We start from the raw sequence: 21,296 nt of genomic DNA, 5'->3' as shown, positions 1-21,296 counted from the left end.
TGCAATCTCCTCTGCCAGCTCTCTCTGTACCCTTGGGTGAATCCCACCTGGCCCCATAGGCTTTTGAGTGTCTAGGTGCTGCAACAGGTCTGTGACTGTATCCTCATGGATTGTGTGGGGCGTTGTTCTGCTCTCCATCCTTATATTCCATCTCAGGAGGATGAATACCCTGAGGGCAGCTGGTCTGACTATTACAGATGGAGGCAAAGAAGGCGTTAAGTATCTCAGCCTTTTCTTCATCCCTGGTTGTCATGTTTCCCTCCTCATCCAGTAAGGGATGGAGATTCTCCCTGCTTCTCTCTTTGCTGTAAATATCTTTGTAAAAGTTTTTTTTTTTTTTTTTTTTCTATTTGAAGAGAAGGCTTCTCAGCATTAGCAATAAGAATGCATAAAGTTTCAGGTTAATCCTTCCTGTCACGCAGTATGAAAAGATACAGAGATTTATACTATGTTTTTTTGTGGTATATTCATTCTGCCTACAATTAATTTGGATTTTCATTGTAGTACTAACCAGTTTGTACCATTAATGTTAGCAAATACTGTCTTCATTAACACTGCATGTAATCACGTTTACTAATCATGTATGCTGGTATACAGGGTTGAATGCATGAATGAAACTTCTATGGAGCAGTACTGATTTGACTGACTTGAATATTTAGGGAGGAAAGCAGTGTGTTTCTGGGAAGTCATTAACACCTTTTGGTGTAAACTGTAGCCAAAGTCAGTGTTAGTATTCGGGTTTTTCACAAGTAAGTAACATTAGAATCTTATACCTTGTTACGTTTTGGTTTTCCTTTTTGGAGCCCGAAGAGTCATTAAGCTGTTCAGGCCTTGTAGGGCACTACAAAGTTGCTGCTCTGATGTCACGGTTGTGGATCTGAGGTAGTCTTTTTTGCTCTTAGCCCTGCAAACAAAAGAACAACCCAAACAACTCACCACCATGAAATTTTTGTCTCAGAACAGATGGCTTTTTGAAAAGAAACTGGCCATGCTGAATTCTATAGTGAGTTTTACAGGATAAACGTTTTTACTTTTTTTGCATTTGTCATATGCAATTTGCAAGAGTGTCCTGCAGAAAGTAAAGTAGGCACTGTTAATGGTGGATGTGTGAAAATTAGTATGAAAATTTGTATGGCTGATGCAAGCTACTTTATTTCTGGCAATACAGTGAATTGAATTTGTATTATTGGATGTTTTTTTGGTTTCTTTAAGTCAGTAGGAGCTAGGCAAGAATAGACTCTATAGTAGAAGAGTCTTTATAATAACTCTGAAAGCATCAAGGTATATTGTATACTGTGTAACTCTGAAGTGGATGTCTTGGGGGTTTTTTGTGTTGTTTATAATTGATAGAAATTTCTGTGTATGTGCTTTGTGATTTGTTCATCTCTTGAATGAGCCTTGTGAACGGTTGTACCTGGCTTTCTGGTAATTGTCTTCTGTATGAGGGTTCTTCTGAGGTACTTCATTTTTATTCTAGGAAACGGTAGTTGTCAACATTTCAACTGCTAGAAAGCCTGGGGGAAAAAGATGAGTCATCCAGTTAATTGTGAAGTGTAAACCAAATAATTTTTTAAAGTATTTTCCTTTTTTTTTGGTGTGAAGATGTATTGTGAGAGTTGCATACCATATAGCACTGAGTTGGTGTGACCCTGTCCAAAGGTTGAAGGGAGACACTTGGCTTGGAGGCAGATTTGAAGAATACGGAGAGATTTAGCTCATGACATAGGTTCTGAAATGGGATTTCTTTTTTTTCTTTCTGAAAACACAATATTTGAGGAGAATTCTTTAAACATCTCTGATGTGTTTATTTGTGAGAGGCAGGAGGAGCTGGTGGTTCAGGCTCAGCCTGCTGTCTTTGGTAAATTTCATCCTCTATTAAATTGGGAGGTAGACCTTGTAATTGCTCTGGAAGGCTTTCAGTGCTGGAATTAAGATATTGTCACAAGCTGAACCTTGAAAAGTTGTATGGTGCTTTTTTTTTTCTTCTTGTTTGGTTTGTTTTGCTTGGTTTTGTTTGTTGTTGCTGGAGGGTGGGAGGACCCCTGACTATGCTTTTGTGTAGGTATCTGGAAAATTACTTCTCTTATAAAGCTTTTTTTTTTTTTTTTTTTTCTATTTGAAGAGAAGGCTTCTCAGCATTAGCAATAAGAATGCATAAAGTTTCAGGTTAATCCTTCCTGTCACGCAGTATGAAAAGATACAGAGATTTATACTATGTTTTTTTGTGGTATATTCATTCTGCCTACAATTAATTTGGATTTTCATTGTAGTACTAACCAGTTTGTACCATTAATGTTAGCAAATACTGTCTTCATTAACACTGCATGTAATCACGTTTACTAATCATGTATGCTGGTATACAGGGTTGAATGCATGAATGAAACTTCTATGGAGCAGTACTGATTTGACTGACTTGAATATTTAGGGAGGAAAGCAGTGTGTTTCTGGGAAGTCATTAACACCTTTTGGTGTAAACTGTAGCCAAAGTCAGTGTTAGTATTCGGGTTTTTCACAAGTAAGTAACATTAGAATCTTATACCTTGTTACATTTTGGTTTTCCTTTTTGGAGCCCAAAGAGTCATTAAGCTGTTCAGGCCTTGTAGGGCACTACAAAGTTGCTGCTCTGATGTCACGGTTGTGGATCTGAGGTAGTCTTTTTTGCTCTTAGCCCTGCAAACAAAAGAACAACCCAAACAACTCACCACCATGAAATTTTTGTCTCAGAACAGATGGCTTTTTGAAAAGAAACTGGCCATGCTGAATTCTATAGTGAGTTTTACAGGATAAACGTTTTTACTTTTTTTGCATTTGTCATATGCAATTTGCAAGAGTGTCCTGCAGAAAGTAAAGTAGGCACTGTTAATGGTGGATGTGTGAAAATTAGTATGAAAATTTGTATGGCTGATGCAAGCTACTTTATTTCTGGCAATACAGTGAATTGAATTTGTATTATTGACTAAGTGAATGCTTGTCCCTGTCTTGTTTCTCTTCCACTCTGGAGAAGAAATTATTTTATTCACTGCTGAAGAGTTTGTGTATGCTTCTTGGTAGTGTGCGTTAAAGTTCTGCGTGTCAAGCTTTATTTATCTGCAGTTAACCCTCAATGTTTTTTTTGTGACTCTCCTATTATTTTAGATTAGTTTGTGAGTGCCCTGGTACCACACCCATCTTTAATTCTATAGTTTGGAAAGAACTAGACAAAAGAGTAACTGTTTTCTAATGTAAAAAATAACTGTTTTGGAAACCTGTACTGCTATATACTTTCTATATTGCCAAAGCAGGTGGTAGGTATTCATGTTAGGTGAAAAAATGAATTGCTATGCTTCCTGTAGAGGCAGAAGTTCTGTGAAGGGCTGATCCAGAATTAGATTAAATTATGAAAGTGTGTCATGTTCACTGATCTTTCATTTTCTTTGGTGATCTCTGGATTGGTTGCTGGGTTCCCTCCATGTCATAGATATTTTTTGGCAATTGTTTGAGATACAGTGTTTATTACATTCTGAGTGCTTGTTCTCTATAACTTCCTAGGGGTGAATTCTGTTTTTTATGTTGTTAAATTAATTATGCTTAATGTTATTCATCTTTTATTTACAAAAATGTAACTTGGTATCATGTTAGACCAATCGAATTGTTGAATCGTAACAATGTGCTTAAAGCATAGCTGGTTTTGTAAAAGGTTAAATACCTAATTTTTATAGGGGAAGGCTTGTATTTTGAACTCCTCCTTTACTGAACTGTGGTTTTGTTTCTCATTCAAAAAAATAATGTAATGTTTTATTTGTCAGGTGTCCTACCTCTTCAAGGAATTGAAAGCATTCACATTGAAATGGAAGGTAGAAAAATAGTTTCTGGCATTGTAACTAAGTGATTACACTGCTGGAAGTAAGTCTATTTCCTCTCCTGCTCCACTGATAATACTGAGTACTAAGTGAGAGCTGTGATCTTTCATTTTGTTAGCATACTGAGTTAGCCTACCTGATTTAAATTTTAGAGGGTGCATGCATTTTGGAGGAAATACACTGAATCTCCTGGGATTGATTTCCATCTCGGTTAACTAGTCAGAGGTGAAGAAGTCTGTCAAGGTGTGTATATTATGCCAGTGAATTTTGATTATTCCACTTAAGTTTTATAAGGAATTAGCTTGTTCTGTGCATGACTGATACCACACTTTCTTGCTCCACTGTTAACTGCTGTCTTAGTTGTGATGTTTGTTGTCAGGCTGAGAAAAATTAAAAAAAAGGCTGCAAAACAAAAGGTTGGTTATAGGTTGCATGATTCTAGATTTGGATAGTCACCTTCTCTATTTGAAAGATGTGCTTTCTTCTGGTTTAATTTAACATACAATGTCTCTGTCTACTGCTGAAATAAATTTTTGTCTTCATACTGGCATATTTTTCTGCTTGCACAAAGAAGGAGGTAAGGACAAGGCAGTAAAACAGCTGGATTTTAGTCAGTTCTTGGCGTGTCCTATTCTCCTTTTCAGGTGTATTTCTTTATATTTCTGTACTTGTGTGTTCCTACCTTCATTGCTAACATTTCAGCAAATGGTGCTAAGGGAGGGGTTTCATAAAGTAATTTTAGATTTTTCACCTGCTGTTATGTTTAGGCCCATAGAAGGACTTTTTTCAGGTATCAAAGGCCAATTTGTGGTTATTCGAGTAGATTTAAGTCTGGTGCTGGTGTGGATGTTACATTTTTGGGGAGTCAGTGAGACACAGGCACTTGCTGTTTGGACTCTCCATTTATCTTGGGTTGCCAAAGTACAAATGTAATACAAATACAGTATCTTATATTTGGTGGTAGCCAGAGCTATGAGGTCTAGAGACAGAATCCTTAACTTAATTCTTTAGCTGTCTTTACTGTGACCCAGAGCAGTGAGAGAAAGCTTAATGGGCTCTGCATCAAGCCTGCTCAAGAGTTACAGCAGAGAAGTCTCCCCTATGCATTCATGACTTTGTCTCAGAGTAATGTGTTTAATTTATTTTCCATTTTTATTCTGACTGAGGCCCAGTTTATCCAAACAATGTCCTATAAATGAATTTATATGACTGAATCCCTGTCTGAGCACCTGGGACTTGAAATAAGCCAGTTGTGGTGGGTTGTTCTAGATCTTTGTTGGTTAAAAAGAAAAACAGAACAATTGGTATTCAAATATCCTTTATTAATTAAACAGCATCTTTAGCATGCCTGACAGATAACATCCTAGGAAACATTTAAAGTTACATAATACTCGGAGGAATTTCTTCATGTTAACAAGGTAGTTAGTTACAGTTGAACAGGGGCAGTGATCAGCCTCCAGTGTACACGATAGAGCTCATGTTGTTGAATCAGTAGTGATTATAGGATTACTGGAGTACTATGTAATTTAGTTCTGCAGAAAATGGAAGAGCTGGAGACAGAATCAAGTGGAAAAGGAAGGAAAAGTGAAGAGGCTGGCAGGTATCTAGTGGCTCACAGTAGTGAAATTCACAGACTGAACAATCTTTCTGGAATAGTGGAAGGGGAAAAGCTGTAAAGAGACAGGAGAAGCAATGTAATGTATGTTAAATGTGTTTTTGAGTATGTTTTTGTTTTTTTTATTCCCCCCAAAGTAAAACAAAAAATTATAGTAGTAGTGTAACTTTTGACCCGAAGTATCCTAAAGCATTTGTAAACAATTCAAAAATAACATAAACTCTGGCAGCAGCTTATAAATAGTTCAGTATCACTATTTGACTTGATCTGGAAAGAAATTAAGTTTTACTGTAGAAAATGGGTTGGAAAGCAAGTAATCTTGTGATGTTGCTTTATTGCCCACTGGAGGCAAGTTTTCAGTCCACAGGAATATATTTTTTCACTGTAAACAAATATTCTAGTCTGTGTAAATTTTATTAAGCTCATAAAAATGTACATAGTAATCATAAATGCATATAAAATGTAGCAATGACTAGGAGACATACATATATCAGTGTAGCCTTTTCCTGGAGAATTATAGAGTCATTTATTGGTGACCTTAGTTTTTCCATGGCATTTTTTGCATGAACAGTCATTTTCCTCGAAAGACTTCATGAATAAAGCTAGTGGTAGTAGCTAAGAACTTGTAATAAACTTCGAGATGATAGCTCAGTATACTGCAAAATTAGAAGGAAAGAGTACAAAAGTACCTCTTTTCATTTGTAGTTGGAAAAGGGCAGACTAACAGTTAAAATCAATTTTTGTAGAGTCTTTCTCAAAAGCTATGTTGACTGCTGTAATGTTGTATGTAATTCAGGTGGTATTCATCAGTTCAGTATTCAGTTGCTCTCAGCTCCTATAAATGAAGTAGCTTCTGAACTGTGGTTACGCAGTATTAATCTCTACCCCAATGGATTGCTTTATTGTGTTTGTGTCATTGTGTCTTATCACCCTTTTCATCCCCTCTGTCTTCTGTACCTGTGCCATCTCACCCTCCCCCCACCCCCCCTTCTTCTGTTTGTATTTGCTGCTGATGTCTTTGAGGGTTACAAAGATAAAGCTTTTATAAAACATCAGACAAAACAAGGTGGTGATCTTGGTTTTTTTAACTCTCTGTATGACAGTCATCATGTCAGTGAGCTGGTAAATTCATATTCTCATCAAAGTGTCACTGTATCTGGTTAGTGTTGCTGGGGGGTATGTATAAGAAAACACTTCTGCTTGATTTTCAGGAGCATCAATACATTTATACATTTTTGTTCTGATCTTTATTACATGCACTAAAAAAATAAATACATGTAACTTTCTAGTGAAGACTTGACTGGCAAAATGGCAGGGTCATCAATATTATAAACTTTCTAGTAAAGACTATACTTGAAATTTTGTGGCACAGAAGTCAAATTTTTTGAAATGTGAAACATGTCAGTTTTTATTTTAGAAATATCATTGGTTTCCTTGTCTTTGATTAAGAGTATATTCCAAATACTTAAACGTTAACAGAGCATTCTTCATTCATGCTCCTAGCATGGCCTTAAGAATATGTATAGATTTACAAGTGGGAGAGAAATTGGGGTACCAGGGAGTTGTTCTCCCTATGCTAAAAATTTTACAGAGCACAAATTTTTTACTTACCCTGAATTGTGGTGAAGGACCTTGTTAACTTTAGGGATAGATAAAGCCTTGGAAGATCTTTCTTCAGTGAAGGGCAGTCCTTAAGAGGTAGAATTTACTATGGAAAATAGGAGGTGTTCAACAAGAAGAGGAAACACAAGTTTTCTTGGAATTAGCTATTTGGTAATCCACTGTGATTTACAGTATGAGTTAGGAGTCTGGGTAAATAATGAGAAGAAATGGAGTTTTTACTGGTGGAGCCAGGGGAGTCACATCTAAAGAACATGTTGCTTTATACTCATATTTTTGGGAGTTAATGTAGTGAATTTGACTGAAAAAAAAATCTGCAGAGGTGCCTTTATTCTTTAGTTCTCAGTGTAGACAATTAAACAGTTAAGCTGTTCTTAACTGGGAATTAAACAGGTGCTGAGGCAGTTCAGCAGTTTACTTAGTATTTTTCTATTTTAAAAAATCTCAATTTTTCATAAGGCTTTGTATAGTTGTTCTCACTTTGGACTTAATTTTGAAGGGTGCTGCTTCATTCTCAGACCACTACCAGGTATCCTTGAGTCATGGTTGCAAAGTCTCTTTCATTAAAGCTTTTGTCTTACTCTAAAGGAGAGAGAACATCAGGATGCACAGTGTGAGCATAGTCAAGGTAAAAAGCCTTACATCTCAAAGAATTTTTTACAACAGTGAAAACTGCTAATATATAATGATTCTTTAGTAGCCTCTGCATACTTTTTCATCTTCATTTCAGTTGTTAAGAGTAGGAACTGAAAAAGGTCATGCACTCATTTTCAGATAAAAGCTTTTGCATGCTCTGTATAACCTGTAAGTCTGTGAAAGGAATAGGATTAATTTTTACTGATTGCATCTGGAATTCACCAGTCTTATTCTTCAGCAGTACCTAGCCTTAGAAGTTGGTGGCTCACCAGGTTTTAAAGAGAGGATCCCCCTCCCCTCAATAAAGGCAAACCATCAGTAAAAGTAACAGCAGAAGTTCAAGTGCCTCTAAGAAACTTGTTTCATAACTTGGGGGATATAAAAGAAATGTGCACTGGTGTATATTTTATGTGCAGGTGATGGACACCAAATAATACCATCTTTGGTGCCTTCATAATCTAAAAATCAGTCAGCCTTATGGAATATTTTAAGTACTGTCAGTTCTGTGCTCAAATGTTCATTTCAAAATTTTCCTCTTTCCTCTGCACCTTAATTAGGCTATTAATTGATGTTGCTAGAAATCGTCATGGATGCTTTGTTGACTGCTGTTCATGCATTCAAGGAAGAGCTGTGAAATTGCTTTAGTAGTATCTTAGAAATGTTTGGGAAGAATGATTCCAAATGGACATATTGCGTTGAGTAATTCAAGTTTAACAAACAGGCTTTTTCACATGGTGAAAAAACTTCTTGGAGAGTTCTGCTGGATGTGATTTCAATCACAGCAGCCTTCAAGAGAGCTTTGACTTTGTCCTGACAAAATTTACTCTTTGGAAAGAGAATAAGTTTTTGCTTGGAAGAATCATTGGCACTTCAGTTTGCACTTGTATTTATTTTTGAAGTTGCAGTGTACTTGGGCTTGAAGTCCCTTCAAGGGAAGTTAGTGACTCTCAGAGAATACACAAGAAATGTGATGTATTTGTATGGCTTATATTGCTTAGGTGATAGACTGTAGCATAATAAAGGGGTTTTTTAATTGACTTAAAGGAAAGTAAGGTGATAGGTTGTGATTTATTTTTTTTTTAATGGGTCATAGGCATTTGGCATTGATGAAGCAGCTTGTCACCCTTACTTGCAACATTACACTTTGAAAAGGGTCTTCAGATTCTCAAATGCCCTGTCCAATGCTTGGAAAAATTATGCATCCACACCCCTTCGACTCTTTCAATGCTATTTATTTGGGTTATTGTGTTTTGGGTTTATGTTAAGAAAGTGTGGTGGTGGAGTGGTGAGGAAAACAATAAGACTTAGAGCATTGATGGTTGAGACCACGCTAATGACTTAGCAGAATCTGGATTATCTGGTGGATGGAACAGCTATTAGTCCAATGACCTAATGAGATTGACAACGAACACTTTTACTTAGGCATAAGCTTCATGTAGGAAAGTGGTGCCACTTAAATGCCAGAAGAAAATTCTACCCATTTTCTAAATGAGACAAAACATTTGCAAATGTCGATCAAACTGAAATTAACTGTTGGTGTAGCACTGCAGTGTGAATTCCAAATACCCAGCAGAAATTTAACTCAATAAATATATTGATTCTGAAGTAGCCACATAGTTCTTTGTTAAAAGAATATGTAGCACAAATAATACAGACATCTCTTGTTTCACTGTTTTAAATTGGCTTGACAGAAATTCCTACTGCTCATATTCTTAGTTTGGTGATTATACTTTGAGAATACTATTATTAATTGGGCCATCACCAAGGCATACTTGAGCTGAAGTATCAGGATGGGGGAAGTGTAAGACCAGAAACAGTTGTTGTTATATAAATAAAAAATATCCATGATGGCTGACTTCAAATAGAAGAGAATTGTGGAATAAGAGATCTTTCCCAACTTGAGCATGTGTTCTGAGAGAATATCTACACCTTTTTGGCCTTCTAATCTTCAGTATGATCTGATAAATGTTACACACCTACTTCAGTGAAGGCTAGGAAGACTAACAAGTGTGTAGTAGTAGTAGTTTAGAAAGGGATCTTACATGACTTAATAGGATGAAAAGATTACCAAGATCTTAGTATCCTAAGCCTCTTGTGCTTATGTCAAGCCTATTACAGCCTGTTGATGGTGAGTTGTGGTGAGTGCTCTTTTCCCCTCATCTCTTTAAACTTGGTGAACTGTGGAAGAGCTCTTTGCCTATAAGGGAAGCTATATGTCCGTGGTGTATAGTAACATAAAACAGAAGATAGACTCGTGTTTTCACAGATTTCAAGTTTCCTTTTAAGTTGTCAGTGAAAGTTGCACTGATAAAACTATTCCAGCAGATGATTGTACTGCTAATTAAAATAAAGATTTGTGGATAGCTCAGGGTGTAAATAATTCTGTATTTCATTACCAAAAATAAAGGTAAATGTTACTCAAACTTTAAGATCTTAAAAGCAAGTTTGAAAAAAACCTGCATGATTAGAAGCAATCAAGCTGGAGCCTTAGGACCTTACTTTGACATTTACTGATACTACCTAAACACCCCTCTTCATCTGTTATGTGCTGGACATAAACTGGGGAGAGGTCATGAGATTTATTTTTTTTTTTTGTTACTGTCCCCCCTTCCACAGCTCCTTTATTTTTTTTCCCCCCCCTCATGTTACCTTGTTCAGGTATGTTCTTTGACAAATTAATTTTCTCAAATGACGGAGGCTTTCTAGGAGAGATTTTTGTCAAGTTTGAGTGTCTGGGGATGAATACCTGCTTACAAAACTGTTGTTTGTTTTTTTTTATTTAAGGTTGCTAATCTTGCTTGTTCCTTGTCAACAAATGAAGATGGAATGAAAATTGTCCAAATGGCTGCTAATCACATAGAGACTTTGTGCCCACAGGTATGACTTATTCCCATTATTCCTAAATGAATTCCCATTACAGCACACTGTTTTGTTCACACAGCATGTGATGTTTCATCCTGCTGCTTCAGTCTAAATTCACACTGCATTCACACAGCTTAGTATAGTAAATAGAGACTAAATGATAAACCAATTGCAAATACTCAGTTAATTTGTTGCTTGGGGTTTTTTGTTTGTTTTCTTAGAGGTTAACCTAGAAATTGTTGATAGTCTGTATTGGTTGGGAGAATTAAAAATCCATAAAAAATTGAAATTGAAGAAACATGCTTCTACGTTGGAATGACCCTGGTTGAATGAACAGTGTAACATGATAGATAAATTGGTAGTCTTTTTACATTTAGAAAGCAATGCATATTTTAGCCTTTAACTTGGATTACCACTTGATTTGCTTTCTCTGTATGTGAGTGTTAAACTAATAATTCTTCTGGTTATCACCAATTGAAAAGCTTGAGCTTTTGTCTTCAGCAAATGAATGAAAAATAGCACACCTGTTTTTGGTTAAATATTTGTTGCTGAATATCTTATTAAAAGTGTATTAACTCTGCATTTGTTGTGTTCAGAATTATACAGATGTAGAAACTTCTGCAATTACATGTGTTGAGAGCAAAGATTTTACTGATTTCTGTGAATCTGATCTGAGTGTTTCAGCCTTGAGGCTGAATAATTTCAAGATCATTAGTTCTTTGCACAACACTACAGTTTACACAGTGGCCTAAATAGTCATGCCCTGTTGTGTGCTTGAATGCTGCATGTAGTTGAAATAGTAGGTGAAGTGCAAATATTAATAATATATTGAATTACAAGCTTGAGAAACTCATTTTATGCCTGTTGAGTAAAAACACTTGGGGAAAAAGGAACTTCTATCAAGGAAATGTGCTTCTTCTGTAAATGTCACAGATCAGTGTTTTTTCTGGAATAATTCAGTTTCAGTGTCTATTTTTGTAACTTTTAAGGTTCTGTGTTTCACATCCCACTCTGATTTAATGTGTTACTGTTTTTTAAAGAAGATTGCTGGCTTGTAAGAAAAAATCATGAATAGCTTCCAGCTTCTTTGTTTCTCCAGGTGTACAAGTGCACCTTTATAGTATGTTATTATGCATCCAGATGTAGCTTTCTAATTGAAAGCCTACACTGTTATTATTGCATCTGATACCAGAAGCTCCTAAGTTTGACGAAAATATTGATTTTCTTAACAGCCATTTAAGTTGCTAGAGCTTCTATTTCTTGTAATAAAAAGGAGGCTTTCCTCCACCTCCCCCTTTTTTTTTTCTTTGAACTTCAATATAGAGCTGTTTAAACAGAGAATGTGGTATGGACATGGTAAGATTATATTACTGTTAATGGTGTGTTCATTTTGCAGCTTTTGCTGCTTTCTTAGATAGGGACCTTGCCCTGTGAAAGCAAGTGGCATTTTACCTTAGGAAGAAGTAGCAGAATAAGGCTTCTGCATTTTTCAGTAAATCAGATTATGCTACATCATTTTAAAATTTTCCACAAGGAAAATAATTATCTCTTTAGATCCTTGCAGGGGATTTCAGATGGTTTGGAATGGGTAAATTTGCATGTAGAACTCCCAAATAGAGGCCCTTAGGATAAAGGAATGGAATTTTACTTACTCTGAAAAATAATTTCTTGAAGGGGGAACCATGTGGTTTGGAGTGAAATCTGAAATGATTAAATTAAAAGAGGAAAAGCTCCCAACCTAAACACAACAACCCAAAAAGCAGCAATAAAACCAGTGTCTGTAGAATGCACTTTGGAGTCTCCGGACTTGTCAGATTTGTCCAGCAAAACTTCCCATGTAGCACTTGGGAAAAGGAGATACAGAATTGGCAAACCCTGGAGGAAAGAATTTAATTATTAGAATTCATAGGCATGCAAATTTTTAATAGTATTTATATATTAATTAGTATATTTTTATATTATGTTTACAGTAGTTAAAATGTTGATTTTGAACTCTGACCATATTTTTTTCCTCAAAAAATGTTGAGATGTAATGAAATACTAGGAAATATTTTGACTTTTCAGTAAATGAAATAACTTACATGTATAGTTTACAATGGATATGAAACAGATAATGCCTGTTGTTTCTGAAACTGTATTAATTACTTCAAGAGAAATGAATTTTTAGACTACTGTTACATCAATAATAATGAATAAAGAGCTGCTAGCATATGTTTCAATGGAGGAAAAATTAATGCTATTCACGTTACTAGCTTTTGATTGGGGGAATTTTCATTAGTGGTCTTACGTAGGTAAACTGTATCATGTCAGTTTTTCAGTGTAGGAATCCATGTTACATTCATGGTGTGTAAACAGAATTAGGACCTCATCAAAAGCATAAGAAAGAAAAGAAAAAGAGCTCACAAAAGCAAAAAGACTTCTGGTTTTGAACAGTGAGGTTATAAACCTCTAGAGCTGTTCTGCAGCTCTTGTGTTTGTTCTCTGATGCTTCAGTTCAGTTGCGTGTTTGAGGAAGTCTCTGGTTTCTTTGATATTTACTCCTCTGGAATAGGCGAAGACACCAGGTAGAAGGTAAACCTGTTAATACAGAGATGGAAAAATATCCTAAATGTAGAAAACCAGAGATTAGCAGACAAAGTTTATGGCTTCTCTGTCTAAATTCTTGATACATTTACCTCATGTTAGGGATAATCGGCTTTCAAGTGGTTCAGCAAGTATGTCTGACACAGCTTGGGTGGAGCTGAAGATCCTAGTTGTGAGACTTAACCTGGGATCAGGATACAGTTTTGGGGGAGTGTAGAGAAGCAGGACTGAACAGTAGCTGAGGTAGGTGAAGATGTGCCATTTTCATGTTTGTCAGAAGCTCACATAATAGAGGTGCTGTGATACACATAATGAGGGATAATGACATTTTTCCTGTCTGAGGGAATGGAAGCCAGGGAATGCCAAGAGGATTAATGCCAACAGATCCAGAGCTGCCACTTTTAAGGGGAAGAATAATCTTGAGCCTAACCTGAAACAAGTGGAGATGAGAAGTAGAGATCAGAAGTGGCAAGTCTCAAGGCAGCAGCTGGGAAGAGCTTCAGCTCTGGCTAGAGGCTGTTTATTAGGGGGGTTGGACTAGATAATCTTTCGAGGTCCCTTCCAACCCCTAGGATTCTATGATTCTATGATTAGCATAAAGATCCCTAGAGAGTTGTAAGGAGAAGGTGGTTTGCACTTTTTTGGGCATAACCTTACCCAAAAAAGGGAGTATTAGGATCACTTAATTTGAAGATGAGATCATGGTGACTTAGATCTTTTTAGAGCTCCTACTAGTGACTGAGATGGTACAGGGTGATGAGTTCTGCAGTGAGTGACATCCGTTCTGGTATGTTGTGAAAGAAAGCACAATTCAGAACAAATATATAAATGTCAGTGGTTTAGATTAATCTTTATTTGGTGATAAATTTAGAAAAATTATACAGTCCTGTGCAATATTTTTATTAGATATTTTAAAAAAGACCTTAAATATACACTGGTATGACTAGAATATCAGATCTTGGCATTTTTAGTGAGTTCTGGTTTTCTTCAAGTATTGAGAGGTAGATAAAAATGATCTAGTTTATAAGGTATGAGGTGAGAATGAGGTCTATGTAACAGGAAATATGTTACAGGTGCTCTTTCCTTATTAAAAAAATGGAGAAAAGAGTAAATATTCTTTAAAAAAGGGTGCCTGCATCTTGAGCTATTTTAAATGTGTGTGAAGCTGTCACCCCATTTCTCTTCTTAGTTTGAGCCCAATCAGGAATATATATCAGAACCTAAAACCAGGGAGGTAACATTTTACCCTGCTTGGTGATATCACATGCTCACATTTTTGTTTTCTGCAACACATTTGTCTCCTACACAGTGTTACATTCACCAGATCTCACCTTTCTTTTCCACTAGGAGACTGCTGCTAGACCAGAAAGTTACAATGTTCGTTTTTTTCCCTCTACATCTGCTTGCAGACACTTGTCTTGGGCCCTGCTGTCCAGGGTTCCTGAGTCTCCTCATATTTGTGTGCTCTTCTGACCTCCAGAATGTCTCCTCACTTCCTGAAATGTTTCTTTGGCCAGTATTTTCATCAGCCTCTTTTTGGGTCCCAAAGCCCTTCATTTCTCCTAGTATAAGTGTGTGCAGAAGGATGAAGGTTGATCCTCATAATTAGTGCCTTTGTTTTGGATGACTCAGGATACGTTAGTTTTGTTTAGTTGAGATGTTTACAATTTAAAACAAGCATATGCCAGTTGCAACTAGATAGAAGCAAGCTCCAGTTCAAGAGTTCAGACATTCCTCTTCTCCTGGCCCAATTTCTTTCTGGCTGTAAGCGTTCACAGTTAAAGCTACTTTTCTGCCTACCACAGCCCTACACCATTCTGAAGAAACTGTTTTGAAAGTGGGGGAGGTGAATGAGTGGACCTTTACTGACAGGGCACCACTGTAAGACCTCTTGGCTCTCAGGAATCCAGGTGGCTGACTCTGGAGGCAGGAGGTGATGCCAAGGGCATCTTCCAGTTTGTTTTGAAAAAGAGCAACTTGCAGTACAGACTAAGCTGTCCAACAGAAATCTGCATCTTGTACACCCAAGACATGGGGAGGCAGAGGACCAAGACTTTTATCCTAATGTGATAGAGTTTATGTAGTGAAGTATTTATTGTTGTTTAGGTAGAAGCTGGCTTCCTCTTAGACCTTGACACTCTAAGAGCATGTTTCTTCTGAGAACCAGGGAACATTGGGCTTGTGTGGTGGCGTAACAGCAGTAGAAGTTGTGTTTTGCCTTAATAACTAATTACTGAGGAGAAGTAGGAATGGGAAGATGCTATTCTGAAAACAAATTGTGTACTTCTAACATGTCTTCTTTTTCAGTGTCACTGCTGGTGTATGTGCAGTGTCTCAGTTTGGATGAAAATATGAGATTTGATATGATTTTTATTTTTTGTTTTGTGGTCGGTGTGTTTTCTTGATGTCTCTAATACCTTGATGGCTCTAAGTTTATAACTGTTCTACAGTGGAATATCCAGTTGTAGGCAAGGTTTGGTACCTGTGGTGTTAGCATTTCTGCCCTGCGCTGCTTGTTGAGAACTTTTTACTGACAAAGAACAACATGCTTACTGTTAGTAAGCTTCATGTCACATGTTTTACTCTTACCTATTCATACTGGTTTATTTGGTTTGCAATATTCAGCAAATGGGTATCTAAGTGTCTTTACTTTCTTCTTAATCTGTTTCTTCTATGGAAGACATTTTGTTCATTTAGTGCCTATGGTTCCTTTCCCCTCCCACCCTTGTTTACTTTGTACAGCTGCACCTACAATTTCTCTTACACCTGGGCAAAATAGTGTGCATGAAGTTGGCATACTTGAAAACAGAGACAGAAGTTTGTTAATCCTGTTCCTACAGCACTTTTAATTCAGTTGTGAGGAAAAAGCTGTAGCAAACAACAAAAAGCTAATTAGCATCAAATTAAATTCATAATTCTGTAGGTATATGAAAAGGATGGAAAAGTGTAGAACAGCTGAAGTTAGACTAGCAACTTGAAGACTCATGGCAGCAGACTCAGTTCTGAGATCTTCTGGAAATACCTCCCACCAGATTGCTGGCAAATTACAAAATGAGAGAATTATATTGTTACAAAGTACCCCTACTGAAATGCAAACTAGGAAAATAAACAGTGTTTCTCCATTAGATTCCATGCTAAGGAAGTGCTGGTTGGAGAAGGTGTTTTGTGGTTTCACTCCAACTACAGTTAGCAAGTACACATGCTCTTCTTCATCCAAATTCCAGTAGAAGAGTCCATCATCAGGCTCCTAAATTCACTGATCAAAATGTAAGAAGCTGCTTAATATTTCTGCTGTTCTCTGTGTTACTTACAGGGTAGCTCAGATCAGGTGATTTCACTCATTAACTCCTGCATAACTTCATGGGGAATGTGGGAGGAAGACCTCTGTCTTTGTGGTAGCTTAGAAAGGACACAAGGTGTTTGGTGTCCTTCCCACTCTTGAAGGATATGGCAGAAATTCCCAGTGCTTCTCTGTTAACTTTGGAGCATAAAAACACATGGACTCTCTGTCTCTCGCTCTAAAAACTCTCAGGGACAAAAGATGAATGTTCTCATAGTATTTATTTTCACTTTCTTTGTGAAAATAGCCATGTTAGTATTCAGCTCTAGATTGAGCTGATTGTTATTTCAGTTTGCAATACATTAGGACCTGTATTGAGTGTGTGGGTTTGCTGAATTTGTTTTACTAAGATGCAATTTTTCTTTCATATAGACTTCAATGCAGAAATTAGATCCAAGTCAGAATTACTCCTTTTTAAGTGGGGGCTCTGCCCTTTCCCACAGGAAGAGCTCTTTGTCTAAGAATATAGAAGGTGTGCAAAAGCATCTGGTAAACATTCTATCTCAGTGCAATTTTCCATGTGAGATTTCAGCACTTCCACATTCCAGATGAAAGTGTTTATTTCTAGGCAGGCGTATCTGTCATGTTTCAAGTAATTGTTTGGATTATGCTATATAACACCATTCAGTAAAATCCCATTGCAAAAATTTAGTAAAAGAGTTAGTAAACTCTTAATAAAATGGCTGATTCCCAAAATGGAGTTTAGATGTGGCCAACAGTCAGAAGTCTTGAAAACAGCTTCTGCTGTTCTGCAACCCTGCTCGTCACAGACTGGAACAGACACCATGTGCTGTGTGTATTGATCTGTGTTAACTGAGTGCTGATCTCTAACATACTTAGTGTATGGTATGTTGGGTTCATTGTGGCATTTAGTTTTTATTTTTCTATTTGCTGTTCTTTCCCCTCCTATGGTGCTTTTGAAAAAAAACATACTAATGAAAAGAGCATAATGCTTGGCACATTTGTGGAGGATAACAGCATTAATTCTCAGTGCCATCTTTCCTTGGAGCTTGGGACTTCATATGCAGTTAGTTATTTTTAATATTGCTTGGTATGTCACTATTAAAATACCACTAAAGATAGAAGTCGAGTTTTTGGCTGTGTATTTGTAAATAAATCAGTGTGGTAGTTGAAGTAACATGCAGAGGTATTAGGGTAAGCAAGATGCTGAGCTGATCAGTGGGAATATATTTATATACACATCACATTTCCATGCCATTTAAATACTGATCAGACAGCTGCCTTTAATATTATGTACTTGGCTTGTCCAGCATAATTAATTTGTCTTTTCAATGCGACCATGATAGTCTGGAGTGGACTGCTGTATTTTGACTTTATAGATTTGCCTCTCTGTTGACACATGGACTTGCAATGGAGAGAATAGCAAAAAAAATGCCAGGATTCCTTGCAAAAAGAACAAGCCCTGCAGCCTTCCTTTCTTCCTTTGAATTTTAGTAATTTCAACACTGTTGTAGTAGTGATGCTTTCTTTGCAGTCTCAATGGAAGATAGTATTAAGCCTGTTGCCTGTTTTTTAGAATAGTGTGGAAGGTTTTGTGTTTATCAGTAAATTAAGCCTGTTGTGTGTTTTTTAGGATGGTATGAATGGATACGTGCTTATTGTTCAGAAATATTGTGGAACTAAGAGTTGAGGAACTGAGGTGCTTTTTGAAGCAGGCATGTGTGTATTTGGCTGTAGAAGATATACAGACAAGGCGTCTCCAGGCAGGTCCACAAACTGCTTCTGTTTTGTCCTCTTCCAGAATACATTGATCACATCTACAGTTATGTGCAAAGTAGCATGGCAGCCTTCAGCATCCTGAGAGTTACAGCAGTGTTACCATCCATATGGGTATTCATTTGACAAACTCTAATTTCCAAGCAGGCCTTGCATATTCTCTGCGTTATTTCTTAAAAGTATGATCTTAAGTTTTGTGTGCTTCCTGTGAATTTTCCTCAAAATTTAAATCTGAATGTCCTATAATTTTTTTTCCAAATTAAACATTTTATGTGTTTTTCCCTTACAGAAATAAACACAGAAATTTAGAGTTTCCTTTGAGCTGTGTTTTGATTTACACTGAAATTGTTTAGCCTTTTTGGGTTGATACAAATAGATGGACATTATTTGTTTCTGTGTTATTTTCTACAAAGTAGGTACTGTATTGAACAAACTTGAACATTGTCATTTAGAAAAATAAGACTTGATATCTGATAAGTGGGCAGCATCTTTTAATGTGTTACATTTCTCAGATATTGAAGTTTAATTATATATCTTATGATGCAGTGGGTTTTTGAAGCTAGCAATTTACATTTCCTATGTATTTACTTTTTCATGAGAAAAATCAATCATCCATTTTATTTGCTGTGGTACATTACATGGTGGGGGACACTGAAGAAGTTTTTTATTAACCTCATAAAATCTCTTCACAAATAGCACTTGAGTAACCACGATTGTTTCATCTTCTTAGTTGAACCATCTGTGTGGCATCTCCTTTATCTGTCCTAATACCATTCTCTTCAAATACAGCAGTCTTAAGCAAGGGCAGAAGTAATGGGGGAGAACATGGTAAATCAGTGAGTTCTCTACCATCTGCTTTAAAAGCGATAAAACAGATGTTAATATCTCTAACAGTATCAGACAATCTTAAATACCATCTCCAGCCTCTCAATTGAGAGATTAATTATAAGTACATGTAATGCCTTAATAATATTTCTAAAACTAAATAGAAGATATTTTGGGGAAGTGTTTTTCATGTAGATTTTCACCCTGTTAGCAAAGTCCATGTTCAATGCTGCTGTAGTTAAGAAATTAACATTAACCCTGATAGCTATGGCAGTCTTCTTGAACATGCCTATATTTAAGTCCTTCTCTTACACCTTTGTCCCACGACTAGTTTAATCTGACATACATCATCAGTGCTGCTAGAGACTTGATCTACCTCCCTGCTCTCTATTTCTGCCTCCTTCTTGTGTGACTAACAATAGCAATCGTGCATCTATTCAGCAGTCTGGGTCAGGAAGGTGGTGCCACTGGGAAGCAAGAGAGAAGGTCAGTTTTCATTCAAGTCAGTTCCCTGATGTAGTTGGCTGTATTGCTGGCTCAAGGGGGAAGGCAGGAGGGAGAAGGAGTCTAATGGAGGGGCAAGTCACTGCTTTCAGTGGCAGTGGAAACTCGTGTCAGGTTGAGCTGGTGGTGGCACAGTTGTGCTGTTAGAAGTTGATATTTGTTTTCACTATTAGTAGATAGTTGTTGTTACCTGGCTACCAGGAGATGTGACAGTGCATGGCAAAAGTCATTAGTATCCTTAAGTATCACAGTAATATATGATCCTATTGGGATTGATGATCCTTTGTGCCATCAAACACTGCAGGCTTAATGTGACGGGCAGTCTGTAGAAAAGGGACCCGTACAAAACCAGCTGTGCTCTAGTTTCCAGTCTGGCTATCTGAGATATGATACGAAGAAAAAAACCTTACTCATACCCTATAGCAGCATTTACTGGCATTAGTAATTGTAGGATGTTACTTTTTTATTGTAAATTGAGATTTGTTGTTTTAAAAAAATGATAAAGCTTGTGCCATTTTTAGTTTTTTTGAGTACTATGGAGACCTAAGGCTGTGGGCCACCAAAATGTATTGGAAGGCCTAATGCTACCCTGAGTAGCCTCAACTTCTGTAACAATACAGAAGCTTTTGTTTCATCCTCTCTTCTGCTTGACCCACCTGCAGTTAGTAGACATGAGAATGATCAAGTTTCTTAAAGTTGCTGGAGGGCATTTGTTGTAAATTCCTGTTGCACAAAAGCACTGTGAATGTTTTATAAATAATTTATTTTCCCCTTTGCTTTTAAAGCTTGAAACTATCCTTCCTGGAAAGGTATTTCTTTTATTTCTTCTTTAGCCCTTAAATGTAATCCTTTTTCCTGCATTTGTAAGGTTTAGTGCAATGCCACATTTTGCTGATGACAGTCCTGCAGCAGAATGCCAGGAAAGAACAAAAAGACAATAGAACATCATTACTGGAGACTTCTAATTAAAAAAAACCAAACAAACTACTGAGTCTGGGGAGGAGGGTGATGATGCTGTAGGAAAGCTTAGAGTAGTACAAGATGGCAAATTAATAACATTGTTAAGAGATGTACTTTTACATGGTTTTTGGAAGAGAGGGGTGGGGAGCAGTACAGAACAGAGACTACACATAGCTGTGGTGTGCAGGAGTAGAGAGGCTGACAAAGGAATGTACTCCTCTTGTTGAAGCAAGAGGCTTAAACCATTTATACATGGTTCTATCGGGTGTAACTTTGTTCTGTGCATTGGGCATGTCACTATTATCAGTCTTTTAGCTAATTTGGAGGTGTTTTTTTTCAACTGGAATATTTTTAAGTGTGATGGGGGTCCTCATGGGTCCTCCAGCAGCCTGAGGGCAGCTGGTGATGTAGGTGGTGGGGAGCAGATGGAAGCTCTTAGTCTGGCAAGCACCAAGGGAAGTGAGTAAGTTGGATGTAGCTGCAGCATAGATAGAGTGGGGCTGCATGGTCCACATTCTTGTACCTGCATTTGTGTCCTATGAACTGCAGCTAAGGAGCAAGCTTTTTGTCAATTTCTAGTTCAATTCTAGTTCAATTTCTTCTCCACAAGTGTGTAAAGCAAAGACACGACTTTTTTTTAAATACTTTTTTTTCCCCTACACAATCTCCTTCTGTCACTGATGCAGGGTCAGACTTCAGTGATTGGGGGAAACACTAGCATGTCTCTTACGGTCTGGAGAAGTGTGAGGAGGTGAATCCTACACATTTTTTTGCT

The 21,296-nt window shown here is 37.0% G+C and overlaps 1 protein-coding gene across 1 annotated transcript in view; it reads left to right on the top strand.

Annotated features, from left to right (window-relative positions):
* The window catches only part of CTNNA3 (catenin (cadherin-associated protein), alpha 3), a 431,886-nt gene that overhangs the window by 278,543 nt on the left and 132,047 nt on the right, over window positions 1-21,296 (top strand). Inside the window, exon 10 of the mRNA XM_009994846.1 lies at window positions 10,495-10,587. Coding sequence (XP_009993148.1) covers window positions 10,495-10,587 — 93 coding nt within the window. The remainder of the gene's footprint in view (window positions 1-10,494; window positions 10,588-21,296) is intronic.

This window comes from Chaetura pelagica, unplaced genomic scaffold (genome assembly GCF_000747805.2).
Source record: "Chaetura pelagica isolate M959 unplaced genomic scaffold, ChaPel_1.0 scaffold112, whole genome shotgun sequence".
NCBI lineage: Eukaryota > Metazoa > Chordata > Aves > Apodiformes > Apodidae > Chaetura > Chaetura pelagica.
This window is presented reverse-complemented; position numbering and strand designations above follow the sequence as displayed.